General features: G+C 42.8%; 1 protein-coding gene across 1 annotated transcript in view; it reads left to right on the forward strand.

Annotated features, from left to right (window-relative positions):
- Positions 1–19288, forward strand: part of ECT2L (epithelial cell transforming 2 like) — a 118455-nt gene that overhangs the window by 26284 nt on the left and 72883 nt on the right. Inside the window, exons 5-8 of the mRNA XM_030195521.1 lie at positions 1867–2119; positions 4277–4400; positions 8090–8134; positions 12905–13037. Of these exons, the coding sequence (XP_030051381.1) occupies positions 1867–2119; positions 4277–4400; positions 8090–8134; positions 12905–13037 (555 nt within the window). The remainder of the gene's footprint in view (positions 1–1866; positions 2120–4276; positions 4401–8089; positions 8135–12904; positions 13038–19288) is intronic.

The following is a 19288-nucleotide window of genomic DNA, read 5'->3' on the forward strand; positions in this document are numbered from 1 at the left end:
TGTCTCTCCATCACTCCCTTCTGCTCCTGGATCCAACATCTCCCTCTTTCTCTTCTCTCTCTCCCTCTCATCTACTCCCATGTCTAAAATCTCTTCATCTCTCCTATTGTCGACCATCTCTCTCTTTCCCTCCCTTGTGCCCAAAATCTCTTTTCTCCCTCCCCCATGCAGGATTTTCTCCCTTCCTCATGTCCACTACCTTGTCCAACCTTTCTGCCTATTTCCCCCATGCACCCTTTCCCTCCCCTCCACCAGTATGTCCAACATTCCTCCCTCTCTCATGCTCCATTAAGCATCTCTCCCTCCCCTCTCACCCATGTCCAACATTTCTCCCTTTCTCACCCTTCTCACCTTCAATGCACAGCATCTCTCTCTCCCTGTTCCCTCCACCCCTATGTCCAACATTTCTCCCTCTCTCCCCCTCCCCCTTATGTCCAACATTTCTCCCTCTCTCACCCCTCTCACACTCCACGCAGCATCTCTCCCTCCCCTCTCACCCTTATGTCCAACATTTCTGCCTCTCTCCTTTCCATGCAGCATCTCTCCCTTCCCCCTACCCTTATGCCCAACAATTCATCCCTTCCCATCCTCATTCCCATTCCCATCCTGTGTCCAGCAATTCTCTCTCTCTATCATCCCCCCCCCCCCGCCCTTTGCAGCATCTCTCCTTATCTCACCTCACAACTCTCCTTGTATGATCGGGGCAGCAGTAGCATGGAGGGGAGCAGGCTGGGCTTCTGTGGTCCTGCATCTCTCTCCCTTAAGCGTCACTTTTGGTTGAACAGGTCCCCTGCCAGCGGCAGCGATTCCCACACATTGCCACTAAGCCAGAAGCTACGTCCCATCTAGTCAGAAACAGGAAGCTGCAACAGAGGAGAGGCGGGATGTAGCAGAAAGGAAGCTTCTGGCTTAGTGGCAGGCAGCATGTGGGAATCGCTGCCAGGGAACCCATTCATGCAAGAGCGACACTTAAGAGAGGAAGATGCAGGACCACGGGAGCCCAGCCTGCTCCCCCCCCCCCCACTCCAGCAATGTTAATGGTGCAGGACTACTGGGTGGGTCCAGGCCCACTCGTTGCTATGCCCCTGCACCCAACTTAAAATATAAACTAGTGAAAAGCAAGCTTCCAATAGAAGCACAAAAAGAAGAGAGTGGCACATATTCCTTCAATTTATCTAGTTGCAAACTGTGCCAGCACATTTCACAGGATCCCAGTCGTTCACAAGGGAAACATTTTCAGTGTAAGAGGATCCTTCACATTCTCATCTTCAAATGTGGTATATATCAATCAACACAAAAAGTGTGAAGAAGTGTGCTGTATTGGAGAAACAAGCCTAACGCTAAAGACGAGATTTAATCTACATAGACATGAAACATGACAAATGCCAACCAGGATGTCATCTCTGTAGGACAGCACTTTAGAAAACCAGAACACTGCATCAATTATTTTATGGTGAGAATACTAAAAGTAATGTAAGACCTTTGAAGTGAAAATGATGAAATATTTTGAAACTCACCGAACAGGACTTAACAAAGATTTGACTTTTCTCTCCCACTATAAACCATAAAATTCTACTTCTTTGTCACCTTCTTATCAACCATCCATCTCTCCCTGTCTCTCACCCACCCAGCTCTCTCTGTTTCTCACCTAACCCACCCCACCCTCTTCCTGTGAAATTGTCATTGGAATGCTTTTGTGTTTCACTTATATATTCTGATATTCATTAGTGAGATAAAACCAGGTCTGGACATTGAGCTATATGGGCACACTGCGCTTGCTGGAGTTATTCTGTGGTAATGCATGATAATTTTACATTGTTAATACTGCCCAGCAAGACTCACTTTTTTGTTTTTGTTCATTTAAAGGACTGCCTATGGATTCCAAAATGCATTAAATTTGGATGGTTTCTGCCATACACCCCTTCAGATAATGAATATGGCTCTTGGAAGCGACACTATGTTGCCTGTGTAGCTCACCTAGATTACTTAACTCCAAGGGAAGCCACTGAAATTTATGGCACGCTCAACGAACCCAAGGAACATGATGAGGAGCAGGAGGAAAAGTGGAAAGAAAAATTGCTAAGAAAAATGCTTTGGGACAGATTAGCACAGCATAAGAGTGCGTAATATGCTCGAATGATAGAAATCATTTTGTATGTTTTGCTATTTTATATGAAATTGTTAATGCTGATCATTTATTTGTTTCTGTAGTCTGCCTTGAGCCACTTGTGATAAAGCAGATTATAAATGCCCAAATTAAATTACTTTAAGGGGGTGAGTTATCAATGTGGGCTACTGTTAAATTGGATTATTTTAGTGTGAAGGGGCATAATCGAACAGGGACGCCCATCTCTAAGGATGTCCTGGCGAAGGGGCGGGGAAACCCGTATTATCAAAACAAGATGGGCGTCCATCTTTTGTTTCGATAATACGGTCGGGGATGCCCAAATCTCAACATTTAGGTTGACCATAGAGATGGTCAACCTAAATGTTGAGATGGTCGACTTTAGAGATGGTCGTACCCGGTTTTCGGCGATAATGGAAACTGAGGACACCCATCTCAAAAATGACCAAATCCAAGTCATTTGGTTGTGGGAGGAGCCAGCATTCGTAGTGCACTGGTCCCCCTCACATGCCAGGACACCAACCGGGCACCCTAGGGGGCACTGCAGTGGACTTCACAAATTGCTCCCAGGTGCATAGCTCCCTTACCTGCGCTGCTGAGCCCCCCCAAACTCCCCCCAAAACCCACTCAACTGTACACCACTGGCAAAAAGTTTTTAAAAAATTGTTCTTTTTAAGGTGGGAGGAGGTTGGTGACCATTGGGGGAGTAAGGGTAGGTGATCCCCGATGCTCTCCGGTGGTCATCTGGTCAGTTTGGGCACCTTTTTGAGGCTTGGTCATGAAAAAAATGGACCAAGTAAAGTTGACCAAATGCTCGTCAGGGACACCCTTCTTTTTTCATTATCAGCCCAGGACGCCCATCTCTTAAGCACACCACAGTCCCGCCTTCGCTACGCCTCCAACACGTCCCCATGAACTTTGGTTGTCCCCGCAACGGACTGCAGTTGAGGATGCCCAAAATCGGCTTTCGATTATGCTGATTTGGACGACCCTGAGAGAAGGACGCCCATCTCCCAAAACGACTAAGTAACAAAAGTCCACACAATACCAAGCACAGTAGACCCATTCCAAACAATCCAAGTGGGCTACATCAATGCCAGATCCGCTGTAAACAAAACAGCAACACTAACATTCTGGATCATGTCTGAAAACCTTGACATCCCATCTGCAGACAAACTTGCTAAGTATTTCAATAAAAAAATAGTAAATCTACACAGCACACTACCTTAGGACAACATGGGCATCAAAACCTTCCTCAACGAGCTGGACCCAACCACTGGAGAATACCTGTTCGACCGGATTTGGTTAAACTTCGCCCCCCCCCCCCCCCTTACCATCGAAACAGTCACACAGTCGATTAGCAGGTTCTCCAACACTCATTGCAAACTAGACACCTGACCCAGCTACCTAATGAAATCTGCCCCGGCTTTTTCATATGAATAAAACCCAATGCCACATATTGATCATAAAAAATATGTTAAACTGGGCCCATGGTTTCTTTACATATCTAAAGAGTGGCAGACTTTTAAGTTGAGTTATTTTACCACAAGGTCCCAAATTATGACATTTGAGGCTGGCACAACATATTTTAAAAGATTTTTTTTGAGAGTGGGAGGGGGTTAGTGACCACTGGGGGAGTAAGGGGAGGTCATCCCCGATTCACTCCAGTGGTCATCTGGTCAGTTCGGGCACCTTTTTGTGCCTTGGTCATAAGAAAAACAGGACCAGGTAAAGTCATCCAAGTGCTCGTCAGGGACGCCCTTTTTTTTCCATTATGGGTCAAAGACGCCCATGTGTTAGGCATGCCCAAGTCCTGCCTTCGCTATGCCTCTGACATGCCCCCCGTGAACTTTGGTCGTCCCTGCAACGGAAAGCATTTGGGGACACCCAAAATCGGCTTTCGATTATATCGATTTGGGCGACCCTGTGAGAAGGACACCCATCTTCTGATTTGTGTCGAAAGATGGGTGTCCTTCTCTTTTGAAAGGGAGCTTGAGAGTGTCACACAATATTCATTAGTTGTTGATATAAGAAAGAATCAGACTGGCGTCCTGGAAATGAATTCTTTCAACTTCTCACTAAGATACCTCTAAAATAATGGTGAGACACAAATGGGCTAAACATATATTCCTGTTGCTGTTTGCTTTTCAGGAGAGTTATTTAAAACTCGACCACCATGGATGAGTGGAACATGGAACTCTATGCTCTTAAAATCAAAATCACAATCGCATCTCCATCGAGCTGTCTTTCACAAGACTGCACTGCAGGCAGCTTTGTGGCTAATCAGGGTAAGGGTTATGAACATCTGTATAGTTTATAGAAACTTGAAAACAGTGCATGATGGTAGGAAAAAGACTGCAGGCCCATTTCAGCTACCATAAGAACATAAGAATAGCCATAATGGGTCTCACCAATGGTCCATCTAGCCCAGTATCCTGTTTCCAGCAGTGGCCAAATCCCAAAAGCCTTTTTTTTTTGTTACATTTGTACCCCACGCTTTCCCACTCATGGCAGACTCAATGCGGCTTACTTATACAGGTACTTATTTGTACCTGGGGCAATGGAGGGTTAAGTGACTTGCCCAGAGTCACAAGGAGCTGCCTGTGCCTGAAGTGGGAATCAAACTCAGTTCCCCAGGACAAGAGTCCACCACCCTAACCCCTAGGCCACTCCTCCACATCACATATAAGGACAGTTTTGCAGGGTAAAATAACTAGTCAGTTAGACTAGTGTAGTATAGTTTTGCTGGGATTACCTAATTCCTGTATTCTGCAAGTACAGCATGTGCAAAACGTGGCTGCCAAGCTTATTTTAGGAGCTAGATTGGTTGATCATGCTGTATCTTTTTTGATTACACTGGCTGCTGATCCAGGGTATAATTCATTTTAAGTGGCTATTTGTTTTTAAAATTCTACATGGTTTAGCACCTGATTATCTTGCTAATGAGGTTATACTCTATTTTGTTACTAGGACCCTACGTTCTATTCAAGACATAAGATTGAAGGTTCCATCTATTTTACTTATCGTAAGCTGATCTCTAGGAATAGAACAACAATTGGTAGAGGACCAGAGTTATGGAAGAAAATATCTAAGGATAGCAGAAATATCACTTATTATTCTACATTTAGAAAGGCTTTGAAAACTTTCTTGTTTACTCAATATTTGTAGTACTTTGTAGTCTGAAGTAAGTTGTTTAACTCAGTAAACTCAATTGTTTGTTTAATGGAATCTGCTCCTTTCCTAATAATTCCTAACATTTTTATTGCAGTCACAGCACTGGCTTTATGTATTTAGTTTAGACCTTCTGAATATTCCCACTATCCTGGCCCATTCCAAATCCAGCTGCATATTATATGGATAGCATTGGGCCATTCAGTTGGATTTTCAGCCTTTCTAAGTTTTAAAATATACAAATAGCAAAGTTATATGTTTATCAGTTGCCAATGAATGTATAATTTCATTTAAAAGTTGGCCCGACCATGTTTTATTCAAGACAAACAGCTGAAAAGAAAGAGGACACTGTTCTAGTTAGTCATTTAATCATGATTTCAGTGCTAATTAAGACTGAGAGGTAAATCTATTTCTGTACTCTTAGTTTAACCTCAGTGTTTAATGTTTAAAAGGGCTTGATATACCGCAGAATCCAACGCATGGGTCAATGCGGTTTAAGTACTAAAAACATAGAACAGAAAATGGAACTCCAAAAAATCCAATAGTAAAGTAGTAATCCATCCAACAGAAGACAGACAAAGACAGAGTGTTCCACAGTCACACTCCATGGACAACTACTGCCGGCACTACCAAATGCCAATTTTAAAAACTGTGTTTTAAGAGCAGTTTTAAAGCTGGTGATAGAATTCTCAGCTCTTATGTCAGGGTGTAGGTTGTTCCATAATTTAGGGGCCAGGTAATAAAAGGCAGAGGAATGCGTGGATTCATAATGGGCTTCTTCAGGGCTAGGAAGGACCAATCTATGAGAATCAAGGGCATGAGAGGGGGTGTAGATAATAATCAGGTTAGCAAGATAAGGTGGGTGACCAGAGTGATAAGGCTTGTGAATGAGGCAGAGAATCTTAAAAGGAATACAAAAGGAAGTAGCCAGTGAAGTCTGATAAAAATTGATGTGAGATGATTGAACTTATAGGAATGGCACATAGTGACTAGTGGTATTTTGAAGAGTTTGAAGTCACTTTAATTGGTGGGAAACATAAATAAGGGTATGGAATGAATCAAAATTAAGGAATGAATGCAGGCAGGCAGGCAGGCAACATAACCCATGGAGAGTGAGAGAACCAAGCTGAATAACACCAATGGTTGGCAAGGTAAGAGACCCCATTAAAGGACTGAATAATGCAGTTAGTGGAATACAAGGTTATAAGCAACATTATTTCATAAAATGAAGAGCTTGCTGCACAAATATGATTGATTGTTTGAAGCATCCAGAGTATTAGATCAGGGAAGTGTCATAGTTGTGGCCTGTCAGGATTTTGGAAAACTCCTTGACACTATTCCACATTAAAGACTGATTAGCAAGCTAGCCAGTGTGGAAACTGGAACAAAAATTACCAACTGGGTAAAAAATTGGATGAGCAACAAAACTCATTGGTGGTCCATTCTGGAAGGGTTAGTAACTAGCAGGCTCTGCAATGGTCTTGTAGCATGTTGAGATAGAAAAGTGTTCCTATTCGTAAAAGATCTGAAAAATTGAAACTGAGATATCTAGGGAAGGAAAGTAGAGGCAGATAAGATGAAAGATGACTTTAATATAAACTAAAAAGAGTAGTCAAAGTTATTGCAGTAATGCTCTAATGCCAAAATGTGATGTGGAAAGCTGATAGCTAAATACCTTTTGGAGGGGGAAGAGCTAGCAGTTATTAAACAGGAAGAAGTCCTGAGGAGGGCCATCTCTGATGAACTCAAGACAACCAGGTGGAGGGTAATTCTATAACAGGGTTCCTAGGATAGGTGTCTATTTCAATCCTATTGTATAACGAAAAGTTGATGTCTACCTTTCTTTATAGAACACTAGTGCAAGAGGCTAAAAACACTCATAAATGTAAGGTGCAATTGCTTACAGCAGTCCTGTAGCTGGTGTAAATGCCTATGCCTAGATGTTAGAATGTGCGTAAATTGTAACATTCTATTAAAAGGGTAAAGTTTCATGGATTTGATATACCACCTTTCTGTGGTACAACCAAAGTGGTTTACATTTATTATGTGCAGTACTTCCTCTATCTCTAATGCACACTCGGTCTAAGTTTTTTGTACCTGGGGCAATGAAGGGTTAGGTGACTTACCCAGGATCATATGCATAGTGGAACTTGAACCCATTTCCCCAGGTTCTCAGCTCCAACCATGCTCCATCCAAATTCAGTCCATGGGCATGTCCTCACTCAACTATGCAGTGCCCTCTGTGCTGGAGCCCCAATTGCAACTCTCTGTTTTCTGCTTCACAAATGCACATCATGTCTGTCAGGGGGACACGCGGTTCCTCACCTCCCCCATGCATTTTATGGGGAACAAGCAGAAAAATTAGAATCAATCATTAGGAAGGAGGAAAGTAGGTCTTTTATAATCCCAAAAGAGCTCATACTGAATTAGTTCTTGTCATAGGAGCTAACTTTTCAAAATTATTGGGGGTGCTAAGTTCAATGGAAATAACCCTTCCCTGGACACATCCAAGGAATTTTCTTAATATTGGGGGTGCTCAAGCACCCACAGAGTCGGCTCCAGTGGTTCTTGTTGTCCCTTGTTCTGTCTACAGACTGAAGGCTCTTTACTTATTCTGATAAGACCACACTGCTTTCTGGAACTCTTTCTCAGTGCCAGCCTTTAAGAAACTTTTGTATGTTACATCATCGTTTTCATTTAATTTTTCCAGGGCAAAACTGATTCTCCAAATCTGACTCTTTCAAGACAGCTTGCAGAAGACAGCAAGCCCATTTCAAGCCTCAGCCTGGTCAGGGAGAAACAGCTTGCATCATCTTCAATAAAAGCTTTACCCAAAAGGTCAGTAAAGCACCTACACGTGAGGTACTGTACCAGTGATGAAACATGAAACAACAACTCCAGAGACAGAACAAGTACAGTTATGAAAGGACTGCAAAATTAGGAGCGCTGATTGTCAAAACAAATTGACAAATGTGACCAGGGCTCCTGCTCTCCCTTGGTGCTGCAGCAGGGGCCACAAACTCTGGTCTTTGCCACGGAATTCCATATTCCCTAAAACTTCAGGAAATGGTGGGGGCCAGGTTGAAGCAGAAGTGATGGCAGTATTCCACACATTTCTCTCTTTCCTCAGTCTCAGCTGATCATGCCATGACATGAAAAGGTGGTTTAGTGCAGCACTTCTCGACCTTGTCCTGGACGCACACCTAGCTAGTGAGTTTTTCAGGTTTACAACTATGAATATGCACGAGAGAAATCTGCATACACTGGACACCCCTTGTTTGCAAATTTATCTCATGCTTATTCTTTATGGAAAGCCTGAAGATCTGACCAGCTAGGTATGCCTGCAGGTGAGAGTTGACAAGCACTTTTGTGTGGAAGGTCTGTAGAGCGTATATAGATAATGCACTTTTGGGGTGTTATTGGGGTGCCTGGCAATATAAATTCTAAAAGAAATGGGTCTCAAACAAGACTAACATTCGTGAGTGAAGTGTCAGAAGCGAATGTCTTCCCCATTCCTTAAATCCAAGCCCACAACGCCCAAACAATAGAGAGAACTAACTCCACAACCAAGTATTGTAAAAATAGGGCAATTATTTTATTTACAGTAGCAGCAAAGATAATGGCAAGGAAGGCAAGAATATAGACACATCAGGTCTTATCATAGAAATAGCTTAGAGCAAACACATCTAAATCCCTAACTTGACCCCACACCATGTAAATGAAGGAACATGGCACATATACTGATGCAGGCCTCTGGATGGCAGCATGGCCCTCAGATAGTCAGTCAGGTCCAACGTAGGTCTGCTCATCGGATGGGATGTCGACACAGCAGCCTTTGTCTCTGATAAGAGTCCCTTTTTATACAGAATTCATAGGCTGCAGTTGTACTAATGACGCACATTCTGGCCTTGTGGGTGATGCACACATAACATTGTTATCCCCATTGTTGTGATTTCAGGGGCCATGTGATTTTCTCACTGGCACCACAGTAAGGGGGGGCACTGTGACGAAAGGCCAGGGTTTCATACACAATATGCAGTTCTGCCAGCCACAGTGTCTCTCTGGCTGTAAGGGTAATTCTAAGAGTCCTTAATTGTTCTGGCCACGATGTCGATGCTGATAACAATCTTGTTGTTCTACCACATCGGGACCCTTGCCAGCGGTCTTCAGCTGTATACAAGGTCATAGCTTTAGCAAATAATAGACTTTGCATTGAAAGATAGAATGTTTGAGTCTGCATTTTTGAAGTCAGGCTATTAATGCTGGATAGTGCCATCATGTATTATAATCCCATGTATCTTTTTTCTGTAGAAACACATATAGTGTTTCATAGTGCTTGTTTTGCTCCTACAGGTCCCTGGTTTGAACAGAGAGTTGGCCCTTCTGTTTCCCAGGCCAGCTGAGGCTGGGAATGCTAGCAAGGAAGGGATCATTACTTAAGTGTAGCAAAAATGACCATAAAAGTTACCAAACAAGGTGATAATAATAACCTTATAATCTTAATAAGCCACAAAACCCAATCTGTCAATTTTTTAATTGCATTGATTGGTCTGTCAAGTAATAGAATTAATCATCTAGTGCAATATTTTAAATAAATAGACCAAAATAATATGTACACTTACCTGAGCTCATATGGCTTAACTGTAACACCTAGTGGCCAGATTCAGGACCTGCAATTGTAGGTATCTGGAAGGAGCCCTGGTGCATTGCCTATGGCTGAGGATCATGGCTGCAGTGAAAACTAAGCATGTTGGGGGGGGGGGGGGAGAGGAGGAGCGGGAGAGAGAGCGAGAGAAAATAAAATAATATGGGGAAAACATCTCCAAGTGATTCTGACTGAGCTGGAAGTACAAAGGCGCAGGAAGAAACTGGGTCAGAAAAAGACTTTGTGCTGTGAAGTTCTCCACTGCTGCTGGGGCTCAAGTGTCATACTTTCAGCTGGCAGCAGAGGAAGAGGACATGCAGTCTCCCTTTAACAGCAAGCCAAGATTAAGGTTAGGAGTTCCAGTGGCTGGTGGAAAGGGGATTGGTGGGGGAGGGGATGAGAGGTTTAAGGAGTGATTAGGGGGATTAGAATTATAGTAAATGTGGCAAGTGGGTGAAGCAATTGGGGAAGGGGGTCTGGATGAGAGTGAAACAGATGATTGGAAAGGTGTATGTGAATGAGGGAAGAGATTGGTGTAGAGATTCACCTCATACCACTCCTCCTTTCTCCCTCTTCAGATCCCTGATCTCCTTCTTCTCGATCCAGGATCATTGTCTTCTTCCTTGCCAATTCCCTGATTTTTCTTCTTCTCATCCTCTTTTCTCCATCCCTGATTGCCTCTTCTCACTGAGACCCCCTTCACCTTCTCCTCCTCTCTTCTTACGTGGTCTCACACCTCCTTTGCTAGCACTGATCACCAAAATCTCTTTCCCCAAAAAGGACAAAATAAGTTACCAATAAAGTACAATATCACTTTTCATTATTTAACATGAAAATATCTGCTGATGTAATTGATTTCCAACAGTGTTCTTAGATAATACGTCAGTGGTGTTTCCTGTCTGGTTCTCTGATGATTGGTTGATTGCCTGGAGCCCCTTTTCCACTTTTCAAGACTCTAGCAAATTGTGACTGGATACCCTAATGCCAGCTCTGAGCATCGGGGGAGGGGGGGGGAATAGGAAATGATCTCATTTGAATACATTAGCATGCTATTTGCACTGTTCTTCGGTGAGCTCGTTATTTCCCACAATAGGGGCCTTTGAACATTGTGCGCTGTTAAATGCGGGCACTAGTCCAGCGCTAATGGCCTATAGCACCGGCGTTTACTTCTGAGCATTGGGGCATTAGTGCATAAAGCCTTTCTGCTGTCCTAACTTTATGTGTTTACTTAGTTAACTGAGTATCACTAGTAAGTGCTTACTCCACCCGAGCTCCGCTCCCGGATTACCCCTAACCTACCTAGCTGATAAGGGAATGGCAGGTTAGCAGAGATAGTCAGTGGTACTTCCTGATTGACCAAGCAGGAGCCTTTTGTTTCTGGTTAAACACCTTTGAACGTCAGGCCCATAAACCCTTTGATTATTGAGCCTTTTGTTTTTACTTTATATACTGTATTATGAGACTTGAAAGATTTATTTGATTATAAGTGGTAGTTTTATATTTTAATTTGGTTTTGAATTATTTATTTTGGGGTTTACTTAGAGGGGCATTTTCAAAAGAAACATCCAAGTTGCGATTTGGATGTCCTTGCAAAACATCGAAATCCAGTTCATCTTTCATTTCAAAAATACCGTCAGAGATGTCCAAATCCTTAAATTTGGATGTCCCTAGACATGGACGTTTCTGACTTTTGGCGATTTTCGAAACCAAAGACGTCCATGTCAAAAACGTCCAAATGCAAGCCATTTGGGCATGGGAGGAGCCAGCATTTGTAGTGCACTGGTCCCCCTGACATGCCAGGACACCAACTGGGCATCCTAGGAGGCACTGCAGTGGACTTCATAAAATGCTTCCAGGAACATAGCTCCCTTACCTTGTGTGCTGAGCCCCCCAAACCCCACTACCCACAACTGTACACCACTAGCATAGCCCTTACGGGTGAAGGGAGCACCTATGTGTGGGTACAGTGGGTTTGTGGTGGGTTTTGTAGTGCTTTCTGTTTCCTCCACAAATGTAACAGGCAGGGGGGGTATGTGCCTGGGTCCATCCATCTGAAGTGCACTGCAGTCCCCACTAAAAGTGCTCCTGGGACCTGCATGCGCTGTCATGGACCTGAGTATGACATCCTGAGGCTGACACGACATATTTTTAAAGATGTTTTTGAGGGTGGGAGGGGGTTAGTGACCACTGGGGGAGTAACGGGAGGTCATCCCCGATTCTGGTGGTCATTTGGTCATTTTGGGCACCTTTTTTTGCCTTATTCGTAAGAAAACCACGTCCGGGTGAAAACGTCCAAGTGTTCGTCAGGGATGTCCTTGTTTTTTTCGATTATAGGTCAAAGACGTCCAACTGTTAGGCATGTCCAAGTCCCGCCTTCGCTATGCCTCCAACACGCCCCCTTGAAATTTGGACGTCCTTACAACTGACTGCAGTTGGAGACGTCCAAAATCGGGTTTCAATTATACCGATTTGGACGTCTCTGGGAGAAGGACGTCCATCTTCCGATTTATGTCGAAAGATGGACATCCTTCTCTTTCGAAAATGAGCCCGTTAGTGTTATTAAAATGCAGTGTTTCCTGATGCATCAATATCTTTTGCTTTGACCAAAAGCATGTAAGTTTATATGCTGTACTTCTTACCAATATTTATATACATATTTAATATACCACCATTTGTTACTCAGATTATAGCAGTTTACAAGTAAAACAAAGCAAAAGAATGGGAAAGTAAAATCTCTTGGGTGAGTGGGTATCCTATGATCCATTAGACTCAAGTGAGGACACTGAATTACTGATTCAATATCTAATTCTAGATGGGCGTTTTGGAGGGAAGTGGGTACCAGTGGCCGGTAGAGATTTTGATTTATTAGTTCTGTTAAAAAAAAAAAAGAAAAGAAAGGAAAACATAAACCAAAATTGTTGCCTGTCTCTGTCTTTTTTTTGTTTTGTTTTGTTCCCATATAGAAAAAATATCTCGGGATCCAGATCGTACCCTGTGCTACCTTCCAGAAAGCGCATGCTTCAAACGCAGGAGAATGTGTCGTGCCCAGTCCAGCCACACCTGCTTCTAATATCATCCAGGATTCCTGCTTATGAGGTTTGCAGTTCTTCTAGGGCAATATCCATTTTCTCGAGTGTCTTATAGGCACAGACACACTTGTTCTAGACATATGTCTACTTTCTGGAAACCCAATAAAAACTCGTATTCAAGTTTGGGCATATTTTCATGATTTTTAGAATCCAATTAGCAAGAATGCCCATTTTAAAATAACAAGTTGGAGAAGTGTATGCTTCCATTACAGCAGAACGTAGGCATGCTTCATGTGTTTCAGTATTTTTTATTGATCCACCATTAAACTCAAACTGTACAGTATCCCCAGAAGTCTATAAATGACACTTTAAATTGCTTGTGCAAACTTGGGCACATGCCCAATTTGCGCATGCAATTTAATTGGATAACGAGCCAATTAGTGCTGATAATTGGGCCTTAATTATCAGTGCTAATTTGTTTTAATTAAAATTTATGCGCATAAATTTAGGTGCTGAGATCCACTTGTAAAAATTATGCGCAGGTCCAAAGAGTGGCCGTGGCCAAGGGAGTGTCATGAGTGGATCAGGGGTGTTCCTTTAATTTATGCTCATTGTTATAGAAAAAAGGGGATCCGCACTTAATTTACGCATGGGGATTTACACCAGGGTTTTGTTGGTGTAAATGGTCGCTCCTAAAAGTAGTTGCGGTTCCCAGCGCTAAGTGCTGTTCTATAAATGACGCCTAGCTTTCAACACTGTTTATAGAATAGAGCTTAGCGCTTTTTTCTACACTGATTTTTTAGGCGCTATTTATAGAATTTAGTCCTATATGCATAGGCGTAGTTTGACTGTTTCATTTGGGGGGGCAAAGGAAGGGGCGGGGCATATTAGCAAATTCATTTGCATATATGTATATGCAAATTATGCTAATATGGAGGAAGGAAGGGAGCAAGAGCTGGCTTTTTTGGGAATAACCAGTGTTCGTTTGCCAATGGATAGCCACTGAATCAGAGAGGCAGCGGGTTTGGCGACAGGCAGTGGTGTGCTGGCAAATGTTTAACCACAGGCTCTCCCCCCAGTCCCACTCTGCGCCCCCCCCCAAATTGCAGAGCTGGCTATAGCCGGGGAGAGAGCCTGGGGGGGAGGTATAAATAAGTAAATATAAACTTTTAATGTTGAGCACCTGATTCTCAAAGTGAACATATTGCAAACACTATAATGAAAATAAAATGATTTTTTTCTACCTTTGTTGTCTGGTGACTGTTTTTCTGATCATGCTGGTGCAGTATCTGATTCTGCTGCTATCTGTCCTCTTAACTCCGTTTCCAGGGCTTCCTTTCCATTTCTTTCTTTCTTCCTTTCTTCTTCATTTCTGGTCCTCAGCTTCTGCCTATTTTCTTCATCCATGTGCAGTTTTTCTCCTCTCTTCCTTTTCCCTCATCTCATCTCCTTCCTCACTCTTTCCTCCCCTCCATCCATGTCCAGCATTTCTTTTCTCTCCCCTGCCCTCCATCCACCCAGTCCAACAGTGACCCTCCTCTTCCCTGTCCCCATACCCAGTGGCCCTCCTTTCCCCTGCCCTCCATCCACTTAGTCCAGTAGTGACCCTCCTCTCCCCTGCCCCCATGCCCAGTGGCCCTCCTTTCCCCTGCCCTCCATCCACCCAGTCCAGCAGTGACCCTCCTCTCCCCTGCCCCCATACCCAGTGGCCCTCCTTTCCCCTGCCCTCCATCCACTTAGTCCAGCAGTGACCCTCCTCTCCCCTCCCTTCATTCCGCCCTCTCCCCGTTCCTCCCCCCCCCCCAGCGAGCCAGTTCTCCTCCCTCCCTCCGGATCCGTCCCTCACCAACGATCTTCGAATTTTTCACCTGCCCGGCCCGCTAGCGCTGACTCTCCACTGCCGGTTCACGCTTCAAAATGGCCGCCGAGACTTCTCGCGAGGCCGCCTCTGAAAGTCTCGGCGGCCATTTTTAAAGCGCGAACCAGCAGGGGAGAGAGCGCTAGCGCCTAGCGGGCAGGCAAAGGATTCGAAGATCAGGTCGGTGAGGGACGGATACGGAGGGAGGGAGGAGAGCCGGCTCACGGGGGGGCCAGGGGGGGAGGAGAAGGAACGGGGAGAGGGTGGGGTGAAGGGAGAGCTGCCTGTTGCCGGCCCTGCGTTTGGGGGGGCATTGCCCCCCCTCGCCCCCCCAGTCTACGCCCATGCCTATATGTTGTGGATGAGGTCCCTGGCTGAGTAAAACAGCTTGTCTATTGAACTGGCAGGAGAAATGTGAGATGTAGTTTGCATTGAGCTACCAAAGGAAAGGTGTGAGCTGGATACAAACCAGTAAATAAGGGAGAGTATATATACTTATCTGAATACACAAAATGGGGTAATTCTGTAAAGGGATGATAAGTACATAAACTCTTATTTATTGAACATTTACATGTTAACTAAGTGCATAAATTATTAGAATACTAGCATATATGTATACATGTGTGTACATATAACTGCCATAAATCCACCTAAGCACTAGTCTGTAAATATACACATTTCATTTATTTGTAAATTCAAAAACTCAGAAAAATGCTGAAGAACAAAAAAGATATCAGAAATCTAAAATACTAACAAATTTGCTCAAGTGTTTGGCTTAGACCCGGACTACTACCTGGGGTGGTCCAGGCAATTGAGGTTTCTTTTGTTTAAAATAAATTCTTCTTTGTAGTCTGGGCCTAAGCCAAACCTTCGTGCAAATTTGTTAGTATTTCTTAGCTTTCTGATTTATTTATTTGTGACATTTATATTCCACATTATCCCAAACAAGTTTGAGTTCAATGAAGCTTACAATAAACAGTATAGGATACATAACAGAGACTAAAGCATAAGAAAGTGATTTTTTTGTAATTATACAATGCAATATCATAGATGTACTGGGATAGCTGTGGATATTCAACATTTGGATAATTTATTATGAATGAGAAATTATACATGAAACATTGAGAAGGTTCATGGTAAATAAAGTAATAACCAATTCAGTTAATAATTAGTTGTTTGAGATATGGTTGTTCTATGTAAGGGTTTGCTTGAAGAGGAACCATTTGAGGATTTTGCAGAATTTGGCATATTCCTGTGTACTTCTTATTTTGGGTGATAATGAGTTCCACCATTTGGTTCCTAGGTATGTGAAGTCTGCAGAGTGGACTGTTTTATAGATCACTTTTTTTTGCAATTTGGGAGATATAGAGGCGTATTTTCGAAGCACTTAGACTTGCAAAGTTCCATAGTAATCTATAGAAAATGAAAATATGCTTTGAAAATGAGCTCCATAGTCTGAGATAGTCTCTCACCTCATATTTAGCATTTCGTTGAGGTAAGTTTATTAATGGTACCATATATTCTGGAGCTGTGCCATTTAGGATTTGAAAGATAAAGGTATATAATTTGAAGGTAATTCTCGCTTTGATAGGACACCAGTGTAATTTGATTAATAAAGGGGAGGCACTTTCAAAACAAGAGATTTTGTATGTGAACCTGGCTGCAGTGTTTTGAGCTGTTTGGAGTTTTTTCAACTGGTACTCCTTACAGCCAGCATATATGGCATTACAATAGTCAAATTGGGATAATGTTACATATCTTACATAGCATATATTTTACAGGTAGGTGAAGCCTAGATGGGCCTTTCATACATTTAACTTATAGAACACTGTAAGTTACACATGTATCACAGGCATTCGGGCACGAGCATTTACACCAGCTAGTGCTTGTGCTAACTGCACAGGTACATATTATGATAGGCACCTCTCACTGAGGCTTCAGAATGCACAAGTAAGTACTCAACTCTTAAGCCAACGAGCAGATGAATCCATACTGTTACCTTTTTCACTATGCAGATGTCTCTATTTTCTTGTGCTTTTCCAGTCAGGGTAAAAGTGTAGGATAAATTCAAGTCAGCTTTTCATTGCATAAACACATGAATTGCATTATTAGACATATAGGGCCAGATTCTATACATGGTGCATTCCATGCCTGGCTCCATGTCAGTGAGCTGGGCTTCTTACCTATTTAAAGTCTGAGAATAGGTTGAGATAATTTTGGCCCCCAAGACCTCTAATCATTTGCTTTACCAGGTAAAACATCTGAGTATGGACCCGATGTTTCAATGCCATTAATTTTCAGGACTAGTTAATTCGGCAGGTCAGTTGTTACACACTCTTTAGTGGATTCCAACTTCCGTGGCCACCATCCTGCTGTCTATATCAACCAGCACTTTTTCTGGGGTCTGATAAGCACTGGCATCCTTTTAGGCACAACTACTTACTCCAGCCATAGAACTCATATGCTGGATGCTGGATACTGGATGTTACATGTGTGTATTTGATTATTGTATTGTTGTTGGTCTATTTTATGAATCTTTGAAAATTGTAATCCACCTATGACCTAAGATAGTGCAGTCTAGAAACTGTGTGATTGATAAATAAATAAACTGGTGTAAATGCTTATGAAAATAAACAAATATATGATAGTATTCCATAATTTACACACATAACTTTGTACTCTATCCACACTTCATCCAGACTCTGCCCATTTGAACGCTCACCATGAAGCTAAGGGCCATCATATTTAGGAGCCGGTATGTAGAATAGTGCATAGCAACAGAATATTTGCATGTATGTGTGTGCAGGGCCGAGGCGACCGCATAGGGCCCTGCGCAGCACGCCTCAGTCAGCCTCTTCCCAGGGCCGGTCCGACTCGGACGGTAACCAACAAGCAAGGTAAGCATGGCAGGGGGCCGCCAACCTGGAGGGCACTGCCGCACCATGCTTACTGCCACTTATCGCCCTCTTCTTCTCCCCCCAATCAAGGATCATTTTCTTTTAAATTTACCCTCCGTCGCCGGAATCCGACTGGACAGCACAGCAGCGTCACTGAAAGCGCTCTTCCCCTCCCGAGTCCCCCCAACGTCTCTAGCAGAACGCAGAAGCTCTTCCTGATTCGTTCATTCTCAATGTCCCGCCCTCGATAGCATAGCATTATTTCAATCAGTTTTTCTGTACAAGTTTAGCTTCATTTGTCTTTATTTGAAATTTCATAAATAAAAATTTTTCTAAAAATTGAATAATATTATCAATGGGGTGGAGCTGGGGCTGGGGTGGGGGCGGGGCTAGGATGGGGCCCCACCAAATTGGTCTGCATAGGGCCCCGCACTTGCTAAGACCAGCCCTGTGTGTGTGTGTGTACACACCTATGCACATATCTGCCAGGATTCTGGTCATTTACACGTGTTGTTGGTGCACTGAGAATTACCCTGTTATTGGATGAGCACTAGAAAAACCTCCACTTCCCTTTCAATCACTCCTTTTGTCTGCCTTGGATCCTTCACGCTTTTTTGGAGCCCTTTTTTTTTAAAGTTCAATAAATTATTATTTATTTTGTAATAACAAGAACACAACAAGCAACCATTGTTTAAGGGGAAATAGAGAAAATGAAATACATAACATACAATGGATGCAGACTAATATGAAGAATTTATACACTTCCGAGTGAAAAATAATAATTAGGTATTGGAGGTGATCTATCTCAATATAACAATTTACCATAGTCTTTTAAGGGGCCCCACATTTTTTCAATAGATTTCAGAGTTACTTTTCTCAGCAGTGACACATTCATACTTTGCTGTTAGGCATAACGTGTTCCACCAGATATTATGTTCTGTTTTAGAGAGATCTTTCCAGAATTGGCCATGAAGAGTAAAATTTTGAGTAATTTTGCTTTACTATCATCAATTGTATATTTCAATCCCAGTGGACCTAATATCAATATACAATATGATACGGGTGCTTTAATGTCTGACAGATGAGTAACAGTGCTGCCATACTTCATACCAAAAATCTTTTAAATGATCACAGAAAAAAATAAAGTATGAGCCAGTGTTCCAATGGATCTTCCACAAGACCAGAATTTTTCTTTCTTGGTTTTAGAAATCTTGGATAGTTTGTAAGAGGTCCACATTATATACATTAACGGAAGCAGAGCAAACTGATTTGAAGATTGAGGTCCATACTTCTTGCCGTTGGGCAGGCGAGACAGATATTTCAAAATCTCTTTCCCAAACTGATTCTGCACCAGATAGATTGGTAAACTTAATCTGTTGAAGTATTTTATATCATTTCAAGGCAACACCAGTGCCACTGGAAATCTGTTTGCATAAGATTAAATAACTTGGCTCTTTATTAAGTAAGGGCAGCTCCTTCAGCACTGAAGATAGACAGTGGCACAAATGTAACCAATTGTGGCGAAATATTAAATCTATCACAAAAAGTATTGAATGTTAACCA

The sequence above is a fragment of the Microcaecilia unicolor genome, chromosome 3, assembly GCF_901765095.1.
Source record: "Microcaecilia unicolor chromosome 3, aMicUni1.1, whole genome shotgun sequence".
In the NCBI taxonomy this organism is placed as follows: Eukaryota; Metazoa; Chordata; class Amphibia; order Gymnophiona; family Siphonopidae; genus Microcaecilia; species Microcaecilia unicolor.